Source organism: Callorhinchus milii, unplaced genomic scaffold (genome assembly GCF_018977255.1).
Source record: "Callorhinchus milii isolate IMCB2004 unplaced genomic scaffold, IMCB_Cmil_1.0 Scaffold1, whole genome shotgun sequence".
In the NCBI taxonomy this organism is placed as follows: domain Eukaryota; kingdom Metazoa; phylum Chordata; class Chondrichthyes; order Chimaeriformes; family Callorhinchidae; genus Callorhinchus; species Callorhinchus milii.
Genome location: NW_024704742.1, coordinates 21506532 through 21521892, shown reverse-complemented (window position 1 = coordinate 21521892; position 15361 = coordinate 21506532). Strand labels below are relative to the sequence as shown.

Sequence of the window (15361 nt, the reverse complement as noted above, 5' to 3'; positions counted from 1 at the left end):
AATGTATTCTGTGTCCCCTTTCCAGGCTGGCTACCGCGCTTACTATTGCTCAGATCTCTCTCTGAGCGCTGTCATTGCCACACCGAGATCAACAGGGGGTGAGGAGCCATGAGATGATGTGCGGCAGCCATTTTTCTCACTTGCATACCAGAATCTACCATCTGCCTGTCACTATTGATCGATTTGGTTGAGAACATGCAATAACTCGGCCAGCTAACAGACAATAATTTGTCCGATTCTGGACAACTCATATTGTTGCATTAATAGAGTAACTCTAGAGCTGGGAGAGGGGTAGTTGTTGCGGGGAATTTCTCTACGATGTAAGTATTAAGCGTGTTAAACACATGCATTTTTTTAACAACACACATCCTGTTATGACTGTCGCCCAGCATCAACCTGTGGTTTGTGGCTGAAGCCTAATTTATAGGATGGTATGTGTGACTCCATTGGCTGTGCTATTTCAAAAAAAGGAAATGATGTCAATTGAGATAAGCAGGGTGATTTTAGGTGACAAAGACTCTCAAGAGGGTTTCAAGTGCTTTGGAGGTTCTTCCGTTACGTGCTTTATGCTTTGTAACTTAAAAGTTTGGTGAAAGGAATATTACAAGACGAAGCATGGCACTTTTTGGTACTTACTACACCTTGCTCATCCTTGCTGGTAAGTTGGAAACTCTACAATATCAAGCAACATGTTAGATTACTGCTGAAGGGTCACGCCTGAAACGTTAAATTGTCCTTCTCTTTCTCCTTGGGTTTTTTTTTGCAGCTATTTCTGTTGTTTTTTTTTGTTTCAAATTTTCAACATCCAGTTAGTTTGCCTTCCTGGTGCACTCCTTTCTTTCAGAATGTACACGTCACTCTGGCCACACTTCATAGACAGAAACAAGGAACATGTACTTGCTGTAATATCTTTGGGCATTCTTGGACTATTGATTTTTTTTTTCATCTGTCAGAGATTTTCCTCTGTGTCCCCTTTCCAGGCTGGCTGCCGCCCTTACCCTTGCTCAGATCTCTCTCTGAGTGCTGTCATTGCCACTCAAAGACCGACAGGGGGTGAGGAGCCACGAGGCGATGTACGGCAGCCATTTTCTCACTTGCGTACTAGAACTTTCCAACTGCCTGCCACTCACCGTTGATCGGTTTGGTTGAGGACATGCAATAACACGGGCCAGCTAACGGACATGAGATGAAGTGATTGGGCAGCCAAGGGAGTTGCCTCGCTGCCGTGCTGAAAGCTGATTACTGAACCACATGAGGTGTTGAGTGTCAGCCCCAGTTTAACTGCGTGCTGCTAACCCCAGAGTCCTGCAGCAGCCGGAGTGTGATAAATATGTGCGTGCATAAATCACGACGGGTGTTCAGTACAACAGCGATAAGGCTAAGCAACAGGCTGACCTGTAGCCTTAATGTCTGGCTTGCCTTCATTTTTGAATTGATAATGACTTTATGATCAAAAGGGGCTGCTCTTGAACAAAACTTCTCGATCTCTGCCCCGTTACTTTATTTTCAAAAAAAATGTTTTTAATTATCCCCTTCAAGGTTTTAATAAAACTGATTTTTTAAAAAAAAATTAAATCCATTTCAATAAAGTAATTTTTTTCATAATGTCTTTTGGAGTCCTTTAAATTTAAAGAAATCCAAAAATATTACGAAAAAATAATGTCCCAATCTATGACACATTTTCGCTGCTGCAAACATGGCCTAATATATTTTGGCGATATTTTTATTTAATTCTTTTATTTTATCCTAATAAATAATTCTTACATTTGATTTGGAACCTTTTGCATCGGGAGAACATCTCAAAATGCTTCACAGGAAATATTGTAAAGCGTAACCATCGTGCATTTTGTAGATAAGCATGGCAGACAATTTGTGCACAGCAATGTCGCACAACCAGCCATGAAGTGAATGACCATTTCTTGGGGTCAGAAAACTGCTTTGGAACTCACTGCAACGAAGTAGAAAGAAAAGGTTCACTGAGGTTGAACCTGAATATCTTATAATTTGCCTCTATAACAATGTTCACTTTAATTTCTGATCAAGTTTGAATATGTAAAGCACTTTGAGCCATTGGGTTTAGGGAAATGACTCCATGTGAAGTTATTTGTATTATTATCAACAACAACAACTTACATTTGTATAACACCTTTCACGTGGGGAGCAAGACCCAAGGCGCAGGACAGTCAGGGATTTGGACCCGAGCAAGGGGTTGGAATTAGGAGGGGTGGAGGGCATGGAGTGTAGGGGTAGGAGGGTGGCAGAAGGCATGGTCGAAGAGGAAGGTCTTAAGATGGGCCTAGGCAAGGGAGGGGATAAGGCAAAGGGACTGGGATGGAGTTCCAGAAGGCGGGGGCTGTGTTCTGCTGCACATTGTGGTGACTGTGATGTGACCGAGTCCTCAGTGTCTGGGAGAGGAATGTGCAATACATATAACAGCTTAAACAATAAAGAGAACTGTCGATAGTGGCAAATTACTGCCAACCCTCTTTCCTTACTGTTTCAGTTGAAGAAGGGCAGTGTGGAGGTCGAAAAGCAGGGAATTGTCTTAATTGCGGGTAAAAATGAAATGACTAAAACAAAATGGGAATATGGATACCAGAGTAGGTCATTCAGCCCATCAAGCCTTCTTCAGGATCGTTCTCTGTTTAATCCCATACCCTCTCTTTTTCTACACATTCCTTAAAAACATCCACCCCTCTCCCATTTCCCAAAATCTGGACTTATAAGTGCCTCAGTTAATTCGGAGTCTACAGCTTTCTGGGGCTGCACTGTTTCCCCCATTCTCATGAACCTTTGGCGAAGAAATGTTTTGTGGATTCAATTTGAATTGGTTTTTCTCTCATTTTAATAGCCATTCTCATGATGCACTAAATAGGCCTGTTAACATTAACTCATTATATTCCCTTTGTTCCATATTCTCTTACCACAGGGGACGATGCATTTCCTATCTAACTTGTCAAACATGAAAAAACACTTTAGTTAAAAAATATATATACTGGATTTCCACATAAAACAGAAGATCTAGGCACACCACAAGGGAAATGCTGCAATGTCTGAAGTACTCGCTTTTGGATGGGTCATTAAACTAATGTCCAACCTGCCTGCCTATCCTCAAATGGACTTTAAAGAATCTATGAAACTATTCAAAATGAGAAGAGAGCTTTTTCCAACTGTTTTCATCAATGATGATATAAATTTGTTGTTCATTCACCTCATCGCTGTTTGTGAAATCTTGCTGGGGCAAATATAGCTATCACATTTGCTGATAAAAACAGTCACTCCTAGTGACATTAATGCGTTGTAAAGAACTTGGTGGCATTTGATATATTAAGGCACTATCAAAATATCCAAGTTCTTGCTTAGATATATAAATTTTTGTGGTGCAGAGGGACCAAACTGATATCGAAGTCATGCTTTTTTTCTTTTCTTTTATTAAAGGTATCCTGACTGTCGTAACTAGGAGTGAAAATGCAACTACTTCTGAAACCAGTTCCACTTCTGATTTCCAAACTGTTACAACCATCGACATGGTCAGTACCAGATCTGAGATTGTTTCCTCTCAGACTCCTGACACAGGATATAATACTTCGGAAGAGAATACCAGCCCCAGCCCCAGTAACAGTACCATCTCCATGCCAAATACCAACCCCACCTCAACCCCCAGCCCCAGTAACATCCCCACCTCAACCCCCAGCTCCAATGGCAGTAACACCACCAACCGCTCGTATAATCCTGATGACAAAGTGAAAGAATCAACAAATCTAAGCCCAACCATTCATAAGATAATAACAAGTAGAACAACTGTTCCTGCTTTGATGTCAACAAGTAGCAAAACTACGGAACCTTTGCCTGCCGGATCTTCTATCAGTGGTAAGGCACTTTCACTTTGCTCCTCATTGAATATTGGTTCTTACAGGCTGCTTAAGAGGAAACACAGGGGCATTAAATTAAACCAAAAATAAATCCAAATATAAATATATATACTGTATGTACTGTGGCTGCCTGAAAATGTTTTTAACTTATGTTCACGCAAAAAAGAATCAGTTGTGTCCTTTTCTCAGAGACAAGTCAGCATTGTCCAGGTTTATAATCTGGCAGTGAAGCAAGGTGGGGAGACAAAATGAGCATTGTGCTAGGGATGTGATAATTATCGCTGGTGATAAATAAGTGTTCACATGGACAAAATATGCGACAAAAGAATAGTTATCGTTGGCCACAGGGACATTTTCCTATGGCTGAGTCCAAAAAGGAGCCAATAAGTTGCCCATTGCCATAGTTGGAGTCCTGTAGCTTAGGGTTAAAGCACTTGCCTCATAAGCGAGAGGACCCAGGTATGATTCGCGAGTGGGGCGAAACTTTAGGCAAGTTTCCTTACTCCACACACCTCTGTTTACCTAGCAGTAAGGCGGAACCCATTTGTTAGTCGATTGGCGGTTGTGGGGGTAATAACCCTTCCCAAAAAAATAAAAAAATAAATAAATTTAGCCACTCAATCCACGACTGTTGGTGGGACACTGCTGTGTGCAATTGGCTGCTGTGTTTTGCCTGCAAAATATACAGTCAATTCACTTTACAGTATATTTTGTAAGCGCTTTGAGACATCTCAACAAAGTGAGAAGGCACTATATCAAATGACAGGATTATTATTATATATAGTTGCCATGAGCGATGCTAGAGCTGTTGCTGTCCCGTCCATCACCCATTCAGTTGTATCTTAGTGTGCGTGCGCATGGCTACAATCACATAGTAAACTTAGTCCAGGAGTTCCAGATGCTTGCAAACTAGGAGAATCCTGGTCCGTGCTTGGCTTCCTGGGCTCAGCCACTTCGCAATTGATTTTGGTATTCAGATTACTTTTGTAAATCCTTTGTGGATGGATATGAAAACAGGGTGGTCATCAACAGATCGTTGTGTGTTTGTGTTTCTGTGTGCGTGTATCTTTCTCTCACTCTTTCTCTCTCTAACAGTGTATGTATTTGTCTCTCTTAACGGTCTTTGTGTATACGTCTCTGCCTCTCAAACTCTTGTCTGTATTTAAGAGTCTCTTGGTTTAACATCTCATCCAAAACCAACGCTGCTGCGGCCTCCCCAGCATTGCATTGGAGTGACAGTGAGATCAATGTGAGATCAAAGTCCCAATGTGGGGATTGAACTCACAAACTTCTGATTCAGAGTTGAAAGTGCCAGCAGCTAAACAAAAAATGGTAATAATAAAAAAAAAGGCTAGCTGGTGCAATGGCCCATTTGAAGCATTACTGTTTACGGCATAGAAATATTGAGGTATACCGACCGAACAGTGTGGAGATTCCAGTTAACTCTGTTTAGTCATCAGAATTGCCATTAGCTGTATGGAGCAGATATACAGACGTGCCTACACATGTTTGAGTACACACACACACGCGCGGAGTGCCACCATCTTCCAATCAGTAAACACTTGTGCCAGCCGTAAAATCGCACACTCATCAAGATAAAGAAAGCAGAGCGTAGAATCGGTTGGAAGTTATTTTAAGAAGAGCCATAAGACCATAAGATGTAGGAGCAGGAGTAGGCCATTCGGCCCCTCGAGCTGCCCCGCCATTTAATAAGATCATGGCATATCTCCTAACCTGATTCCATTTACCCGCCCTATCCCCATATCCCTTATCTCTCTATCCTTTAGAAATCTATCAACCTCAGTCTTGAATATGTTCAAGAACTGAGCATCCACAGCCTTCTGGGGTAGAGAATTCCACAAATTCACTACCCTCTGAGTGAAGAAATGTTTCCTCAACTCAGTTCGAAAAGGCTGACCCTTAACCTTGAGACTATGACCCCAAGTTTTAGATTCTCCAACCAGGGGAAACAGTCTCACAGCATCTACTCTGTCAAGACCCTTACGAATTTTATAGATTTCTATAAGATCACCTCTAATTCTATATTCTAGAGAATAGAGGCCTAGTTTACTCAACCTATCTTCATAGGTCAACCTCCTCATCCCAGGAACCAACCCAGTGAATCTACGCTGCACCTCCTTTTACTTAAATAAGGAGACCAAAACTGCACACAATATTCTAGGTGTGGTCTCACCAAGGCCTTATACAACTGCAGCAAGACTTCCCTACTCTTGTACTCTAATCCTTTTGCAACAAACGCCAACATAACATTAACCTTCCTAGTTGCTTGCTGTACCTGCATACTAACTTTTTGTGACTGGTGTACAAGAACCCCCAAATCCCTCTGATCACTAACACTATCTAGTTTCTCCCCCTCTAGAAAATAAGCCGCTTTTCTATTTTTACTACCTAGGTGAATAACTTCACACTTCACCACGTTATACTCCTTCTTGCCCACCCACCTAGCCTGTCTATTTCCCATGGCACTTTTTTAGAAATTTTTTTTAATTGTTGGTGCCAATCCACTGTCCACCCACTTCAATGAATTGCCAAAGTGGCAAAGAGCTATGTTGTTGGAGATATCTAGAATTGTGGATTAGAGCACAGAGCAACACGATAAAGTGTAAAGAAAGGCAAACCAGAAATATGGCAAATTGTTAAATTTAGTCTTAACTTTGAAACTGTCATTTTCTAGTTCTTAAAAGAAGGCGTATGGGGAAAGGTCGGGTATGGTACTGAAAGGATTGCTCTTTAGAAACCCAGCACACACACGATGGGCCAAATGGCCTTCTTCTGTGCTATAAATTTCTATGGTTCTAACTTACACAAACCTGACTTCAAAATGAAGGCTCTATTCAAGAATTTACCGAATTCTCAATGCTTTAAAATGCTACATTAATAGAGTAAATCTAGATCCACGTGGAATTTCTCCCCAGAAGTCTATAACTGAGCACCTAATGGGTGTTTTGTGAAAATCTGCTTATCTTTTACGGGATAATTTTAAAAACACTTATTGTATCTTTATTACTTGCACTTATTTTCAGTTGGAAAAAATCTTAAAACTGCAGAACACAAGCTTTAAAATTGCACCTCAATTCTCAGCAGAGGTCTGACTTGAAAGATTGGGTTTGTGGTTAGCTGTTCTGTGAAACTAACTGCCCAGCTTTTCTTTCTAACCTTACGTGCAGCAACACAGAGCAGTGCTGGAATGTAGGGGGAGTTGTTTCAATCCCTCGAGGTAAACTGACCAGTTTAGCTGACGTTTGTTTTGGTTTGCATCCAGCACCTTTTGGAGCAATACATCACCACTGGGATAAAGTCCAGGATGAGCATAACTTCCTCAGACACATCGTAGTACTGTAGTACCTGCAGTATCATATACACATGCCTGAGTTCCAACCTCACATTCTTTGTGTCAAGACTGATGCCCAGTATGATCTCACCAAGCTCCCTCTCTTCCAGGTTTCAGTTCCTTCTCAGACACTCAGTCTTGAAAGGAGATATCTCCGAGGGTACCTTGTAGAAGTAAATACATTATTAAATGATATTTAAAAAGTAAATCCAGGACAATAATAATAATCCTTGCATTTGATACAGCGCCATCACATTATTAAGATGTCCCAAAGCTTCACAGGATATACTTACCGTAAAGTTGATTGACTGTGTATTCTGTGGGCGAAACGCAATAGTATTTAGGATGCAAGACTGCAGATTAAGAGGACATAGATTTCGAGTTGCAAGAGGCAATTTCAGGACAGACACCAGGAAATATTTATTTTACTCAGTGAGTAATTAGTGACTGGAACAGGTTGCCAGGAAGGGTGTTTGAGGTCAGGACACTGAATGCAGTTAAAAGAAACAGCATAATGCTGCGATGAGAGGACACTACTCTGGGTTTCTGAAGGGATGAGCTCAGATGGGCTCTTGTGCTTTTTTTATCCAAACCAATCTTTTGATCGTGTGATTGCACTCTTGCCAATCTGACCACACTAACTGCATGGCTTAGTCTGGTTTAGCACCAACACATTGCTACACACGCACACACTAGTACATCGTGTTAATATCCTCAATCTCAAACTTCACCTCTCTGCACAAGCTATTGACTCATCTTTCAAGTTTTTCTCAAGTTTTTCTCATCTTTTTTCGCTGATATTCCAGCACAGGTTGAGCTCTGTCATACCACCGTTGGCTGAAATATTCAGGTGCTCATAATATTAAATGTCTAACAGTCGGTAAAATTCCTTGAAGATGTTTCAATGACATGATAAACAATTAGATCAAAATCAGGGATTTGCAATTCCCTTTTAAATGACCCCAATTGACTCTGATCGAACAGCTAGCCTGGTAAATTCATTCTGTACTCTCCCGTACACTCTGAGAGAACTTCATTTACCAACATCCACTTTCACATTCCTAATTTTAATCTTAAATCATGCTTAAACTGAGAACAAGGTTGCACTCCTGTGAATGGTATGATTTTATCACTACAACAGCTGTCACTTCCTTGCCTTTTGTTCATTTTCAGTCAGTGTCTAATGCTTGTCTGTCTACAAAATAAAAGAGACATTAAAGTCTATGTTGCACTGATCACCCAGTACAAATCTTTTCACTCCCTCTTTAAAGTCGCATTAAGCATTATTAACCATGGTGTGTCAGCCTTGCTCAGTAGGTAGCACTTTTGCCTCTTAGTCAAAAGATTGTGGGTCAGGCCCCATGTTGGTGCTTGAATTCATATAGCATATAGCTGACACTCCAATGCAGTGCTGAGTATGTGCTGCATTATTGGTGGTGCCATTCTTTGGATAAGAAATTAAATTGATGTCACTTCTACCTGTTCAGTTGGATGCTAAAGATTCCAATGGTACTATTCAAAAAAAGAGGAGTTTCTCCCAGTATCCTAACCATCAATCTCCCAAATAAAATATGCCAATCACTTCATTGCTGTTTGTGCGACATTGCTGGGTGCAAATTAGCTGCTGTGTTGACACACACAGCCACACCACTTCACAGTGTGAAGCTCTTTGAGACATCTCAATGACATGATAAGGCACTATACCAAATACAATATTATTATTATAAAGACAAAGCACAAAAATTGCTATTTTAACATTCAGCATAAGATGGACTCACTATTACACCTTATGCATTTCATTGTCTCCTACACAAACAGATTTTTCCCAGGACCTGAAAACTGTAATTGCTGTACCTCCTTTGTCTTGCTTCTTTTAATAAAAACTCAGTCTTGGCCTTATACTTCCAGGTTTGGCTACTCTCTCCTGATCCCTTAAATCTTGGTTGTGTCTAGGTCATCCTTCTTGGTTCCTCAGTATTAAAGTAAAATCTCAGATAGTCACTTTCACCCAATGCTGGTGATGGTGGCTGATGCTACAACAATAATCGTGCTCTGTTATGTCCTTTGCTGTGGAATCGATTGACTAGAGATGATGACATGGGCATTTCTACAGTTTACTGTGGAGATACCATTCACAGTCAGACACACATATTTATTCAAAAATATTGATTTACAGATCTGCCGCAGATAAACCACAGTCCAATGTGACTCAAGGCGAATATAAACCTTGTATTGTGGATTTCTATCCACACAGGCCAGAGGAGTTTGGCTTTAATAAAAACACCCAGCAATGAAAATAAAAAAAGAGAAAAAATTCTCTATTTAGAAAAAAACAATTGGCTTGACTCTCTTGGATTCTCTCACTTTCCAAAAGCTAGAATGCCCCTCCTTGTGTTTTTCTTTCAGAAAATTCCTACTTTTACTTGCCAATCCAACCCTGCTCTCAATATTTTTTGGTCTGCATGGAAACCCCTCAAAATATGAGTCTCCAGTTATTGAGAATGTCGAGAAGCAGTGTTTGTGCTTGTCTGCTCGGGAGTGCAGAATCTGTTTCTGGAGAGGGATCCAGCCACACTTACCTCTGCTTGGAGATCGCAGGTGGGAGGTGGAAGAAGTTGAGGCTTAAGAAGTGCATTGCCTCCAAAATGTGTGTTTGAAGTTTCGCTAGAACTCAATCAGCAAAATCTACACAGCTTATGAATCAGAGACACCGGTTAGCTTCTTGCTGCTTGTTCAGCTAAGGACACCCTACCTGTTGGAGCATTGACTTGGAGGGTTATCAGGAGTTGAGTGGGAAGAATAGTGTCCCACAGTAACAAGGAGGATAGCACAGTGGGTGTTCTGGAAAGATGAGATTGAAACCTGGTTTTACGAGGAAAGGACACAAACTGGTTCAGAAATAAAACCGTGCAGGGAAATATCACATGGTTGATTTAGATGAATGTTTCCCCTGGTGTCCTGGCCAATAAACCAGCATCTCCTGTCTGTTCAGGTGGATGTTAAAGATTCCATGGCACCACCTTGAAAAGATAAAGGTGTTTTCCAGTGTTTTAGTCAACAACCCCCCAGATAATATTTGGCATTCATTTCATGGCTGTTTGTGAGACACTGTTGTGCATTCGCCTTCAAATACGCAGTCACTACACTTTACAGTAAATCCTGTAAACAAGATTTATTGTATTTATTGCAATTTCCTTGGAAGACTAGTGAAAACCTTTCTTCAGAACTTCACAGCTTGAGTCCTTTCCTGTATTTGGCTCCATGAGCCCATCACCCCATCCTCACCTGGCTCCACTGTTTCCCCATCCCCCAGTGGATTGAGTTCAAGATACACATTCTCACCTTTAAATCCCTCCACAGTTTCACCCCATCCTACCTCTGTGAAATCTTCAAACCCTACCAACCCGCCCGCTCCCTTCACTCAGTGACCTGCTTTATGTCCTCTGCCCTATTTGCCCCACAATCAACAATCAGGTTTTTTCAGCCTATCTTCTCCTACTCTGGAACCCCATCCAGTCCCTCTGACTTGCTTTCTCCCTTACCTTATTCAAAGTTGATGACAAGACCAACCTCTTCAACTGTGCCTTCAGTTATCTTTCTCCTCCTCACCCATCTCTGCTTCCATCCCCAGCTCGGGTACCAAACCTGGATAGTTAAGCCCCTTGGGTCCTCCTGTTGTGAAAGGTGCTTATAAAATTGTAAATGTAGGAATCCTGTAGCTCAGTGGTTAGAGCACTCGCCTCGCAAGCGAGAGGCCTGGGTTTGATTCCCGGCAGGGCGAGACCTTGGACAAGTGTCCTTACTCCACACGCCTGATAATAACCCCTCAAGAAAAAAAAACAATAATAAAATTGGCCACTTCAATCTATGACTATTTATAAGACTGTTGTGCGCAATTGGCTGCCGTGTTTCTCCCACAAATATACAGTCAATTTACTTTACAGTATATTCTGTGAAACGCTTTGAGACGTCTAGAAGGCATGAACAGCACTATATGAAATGCAAGGATTATTGTTATTATTATATAACTTGTATTGCATTGCTGTAACTCAGATTTGTTAGCTAGGTATACTGCAGGTGGTACTGACACTTGTATCCTTAATGCAGCAATACACTTAAAATAAATCTTCGCTTTCTCCCGTCCTTACATTTCCAATCCAGACAAGTGAGATTTTTTAAGAAATAAACTTTCTAAGATGAAATAAAGGGTGTTATTTGTGATTGAGTACTCAGAATGGAACACAAGTTTAAGCAAAAATAACTCAACGCATGAGAATATTTGTGCCACTAATATTTTCCTTTGTGTTTTGTGCACCCCTGCCCTCTCATTACTCTGTGAATGAAACAATGAATATGCACCACTGTAATTCTGTATGAGGAAGACACACACCAATGGAGCTGGTTGATTGTAAGAACTATTTCCTGAACAGACACCCACAGGAATTCTATTTATCTCCCCTTGGTAATATTTTCCAGCCAGCAATGCAAAGCTTTAATGTAAACCTCTGATTATCTCTTGTCAACAACCACATTCAGGAATTTTACCCAGTAAGGTTGAGCTATTTATGCCTGTACAGTGGGCAGATGTGAGGTATTACAGATCTCAATGTCGTGAAGAAACAAGCTTGTGGTTTACTTGAAACACACCTCTTCCAACAACCGGAAGTTCAGCCCTGACATTTAAAGCAGATTGTCAATTCAGAGTGTAGAGCAGAGTGGAATTTCTAACTTCTCAAACTCAATAATTTGTCATTCTTTTCATAACCACTTTAAAACTTGAAGGAAGTGCACATTATAAAGGAAAAAAAGTTTAGTGCATGTGCAACATAAACAACAAAACAACAAAATTATAATTGTAAGGCGCCTTTCATGTCAAGAGGATGTCCCAAGGCACTGAACAGTTAGAGATCAGGACCCTCAGGCGGGGTTTGGGATGATGGAGTGCAACAACAACAACAACAAGATTCCATTTATAGAGCGCCTTTCACGTCGGGAGGACGTCCCAAGGCGCTGAGAGGTTGTAGGGTGGCTGAAGGCACGGTTGAAAAGGAAGGTCTTGAGTCGTGCCTTTGAAGGAGGCAAAGGAGGGAGCAAGACGAAGGGATTGTGAGATGAAGTTTCAAAGGGAGTCCCGAGCCGGCTGTCAGGAGAGTTTCCCTTTCTCCCTGGAGGAAGCACTGTAGGTGCTCCAAGCTTCTCATTTTGATCACAAGATCACAAACGGAGTTCAGATCAGAAGGCACTTTGGTCTTATTTGATCTCATTTTCCTGTCTTTTCTGCCTGCTCTACAACTCTTCCTGCTGACCTGTTCCAGTTATTCATCAACTTTTGTGAAAATAAATTCTTCCTGTTTGTCCAAAAATTGTCCGGCATAATCCTGATCCAGTCTTACCCATGCTTTGTCTGAAACTATTGTTTGAATTTTTTTGTATCTTACAAACCATCTTTTATATCTATTTATATAATGTCTCATTTGACTTCTCCTTTTGAGACTGTAGCACTCCAGGTTATCTAGACATTCTTCTTAGTTTTTCCCTCAAACACCTTCGGCTGTATGTTGTGGAAACCCATCGCCATGCTTAAGAGTATCTAAACTATACTGAGATTTCCACTCACATCATCTAAATTGGTAATTACTCATTTGTCTGGAAAGGAATATGCCCTCTGCTTATCCAATTCCAGAAAGTATCAGGTGCATTTTGGCAAGAACCAAGCCTTAGGGACCCCAGACTGTGTGTTGGGATACTGTTGGAGTTTGACCAGCTAAAATTGCATAGGTTACAACTTATCCAGCTGGACCAGCCTACCCGTTAGGGCTTTGGCTTGCAAGGTGAACATGGAGCTGAGTGGGAAAATCCCTGCTCCCAGTGGCTGGTATGCTTTTTCAAGACTTGCCAATGAGTCAGACTGGCTGTGCTGTCATCATGGTGCTCTTCAATAATATGGACCCATCTGGCTGATGAGACGCCACAAAGGAATGACTTAATTATGACATTCTGTTGACAAGCATGTTACAGTAGCGTCAGCTCAACCCCAAGGAGACCCAGCTTACCTCCTCCACAGGGAAGATAGTCACTCATTCTTCATTAGACATCTGACAAATACAGGTTTGAGGTATGACTAGGTGGATGGTAGGTACCAGCTACTCTTTACAAGCTTCCTTTTGAGTAGCACAGGTCAGCATGAAATGGATGAGATGATCGGTCCAGATTCTTCTGTCCAGCCGGGCACACATCCCTATCCATTGAGCAATGGTTCCACCAATTGAAAAATGGATCTTCAGCCATAGCAATATACTTACTAAACATACTTACGCATTCTGTACTAATGAAGGTGGATACCAAGCCCTGGATATATGAGTGGGTGTTCATGAACCCAGACTCCAAGGTAACACCTTCCAACAGCTATTGTGCTAAGCCTCAACAACAACAAAACAACAACAAATTACATTTGCGTAGCGCTTTTCACGTCAGGAGGTCGTCAGGAGAGTATTAGGCGCAAGTTGGCAAGAGCCAAGGCTTGGTGATCCCAGAGTGTGCGTTGGGGTACTCCTGGAGTTTAAACAGCTAAAATCACATTGCTTGGCATTGAGAGTGCTGTGAGTTCAGCTAATGATAGGGCTTTGGCTTGTAGGATCAACAAAGCTAAGTGCGAAGCATCCCTGCCTCTAGTTTTACTCATGTCCTGATATACATTTTGCTGCTCACTGCATTTGTCGCAAAATACAACCTAACCACTGACAGTGACATTTTAGGGATGCTTTTTCTTGTGCTGTATGCATTTTCAATGGTGAAAGTCTCAAGTGCCTAAATTTACTTGCAACTTAAATAGGGGACAGACATTTGAATTGTTCAGCACAGCATGTGAACGCTTGCATTAAGAAGATTTCACCAAATTACGTTGGATACAGAGGGTCTAACTACTCACAATGATATTAAGTCAGTTTGGCTCAGTAGTAGCATTCTCGTCTCTGAGTCTGAGATGCTGTCCTTTGATGAGACGTTAACTGAGGACCCACGTGGCTGTTCAGGTGGCCGTTATTATTATTATTATTATTATCCCAAGGTGTGCTTGACAGTCAGGGATCCACACTCCAATTGGTCGTTGGGATCAGGAGGGGTGGAGGGCGGGGAGGGTACGGATAGGAGGGTGATCGAAGGCACGGTCAAAGAGGAGGGTCTTTTTTTTAAAATCAGTCATTTAATGGAACCTGTCTTCAGTGGGGTGGAAGGATCATTCTCATTGCTCTCCTCTCTATTGTCTCTAGGGCTCGGGCAGCCCACTTATAACTCAGTGACCAGAACCGTATTGAGTTCTTCAAGTGTGACCTGAATAAAGCACTGTGAAGTTTCAACAAGACATCTCTGGGGATCAGAACTCAACTGATTTTGCTCAGCATCCTGTTTGCCTTGTTTATTCTTGCCTCATGCTAGTGTTGATCAAAGCCTCCTGAAAACGATAAAGTTACTGGGGATTTTTGTAACTTAAACTGTATTCGCTTCTGGGAATCCCCTGGGCTAACTTATGAAACTTTGCCTCCAAAGACTCATAACTTAGTGCATTGGTCATGAGATTGCTTGCTGATCATGCAGGTTTCACGACAGGTCATTTTTTCCAGTTTCCGTGCTGCACTAATCTTACCATTTTATCCACCTACCTATTAGACATGAATCAATTCATACTCCTAGGTCTCTGTCAACTTCCTTTGTCAAAGTTTATCCAATCTTGTTTGAGCCTGACATGCACGGAAACCCATCGCCGGTCTTAAGAGTATCTATTACCAGATTTAAATTTCCACATATGCGTGGAAATTTCCATTTACCTAGAGGGATGCAACTTGCTTATCTAATTCTGGAGAGTATTAGGCGCAGGTTGGCAAGAGCCAAGGCTTGGTGACCCCAGAGTGTGCGTTGGGGTACTCCTGGAGTTTAAACAGCTAAAATCACATTGCTTGGCATTGAGAGTGCTGTGAGTTCAGCTAATGATAGGGCTTTGGCTTGTAGGATCAACAAAGCTAAGTGCGAAGCATCCCTGCCTCTAGTTTTACTCATGTCCTGATATACATTTTGCTGCTCACTGCATTTGCCACAAAATACAACCTAACCACTGACAGTGAAATTTTTAGTGATGCTTTTT

The 15361-nt window shown here is 41.6% G+C and overlaps 1 protein-coding gene across 1 annotated transcript in view; it reads left to right on the top strand.

Moving 5' to 3' along the window:
• Positions 1-444: 444 nt before the first annotated feature.
• LOC103182247 (putative cell-type specific agglutination protein pfl7) overlaps positions 445-15361 on the top strand; it is a 97210-nt gene continuing 82293 nt past the window's right edge. Inside the window, exons 1-2 of the mRNA XM_007899176.2 lie at positions 445-658; positions 3439-3870. Of these exons, the coding sequence (XP_007897367.1) occupies positions 616-658; positions 3439-3870 (475 nt within the window). The 5' untranslated portion in view covers positions 445-615. The remainder of the gene's footprint in view (positions 659-3438; positions 3871-15361) is intronic.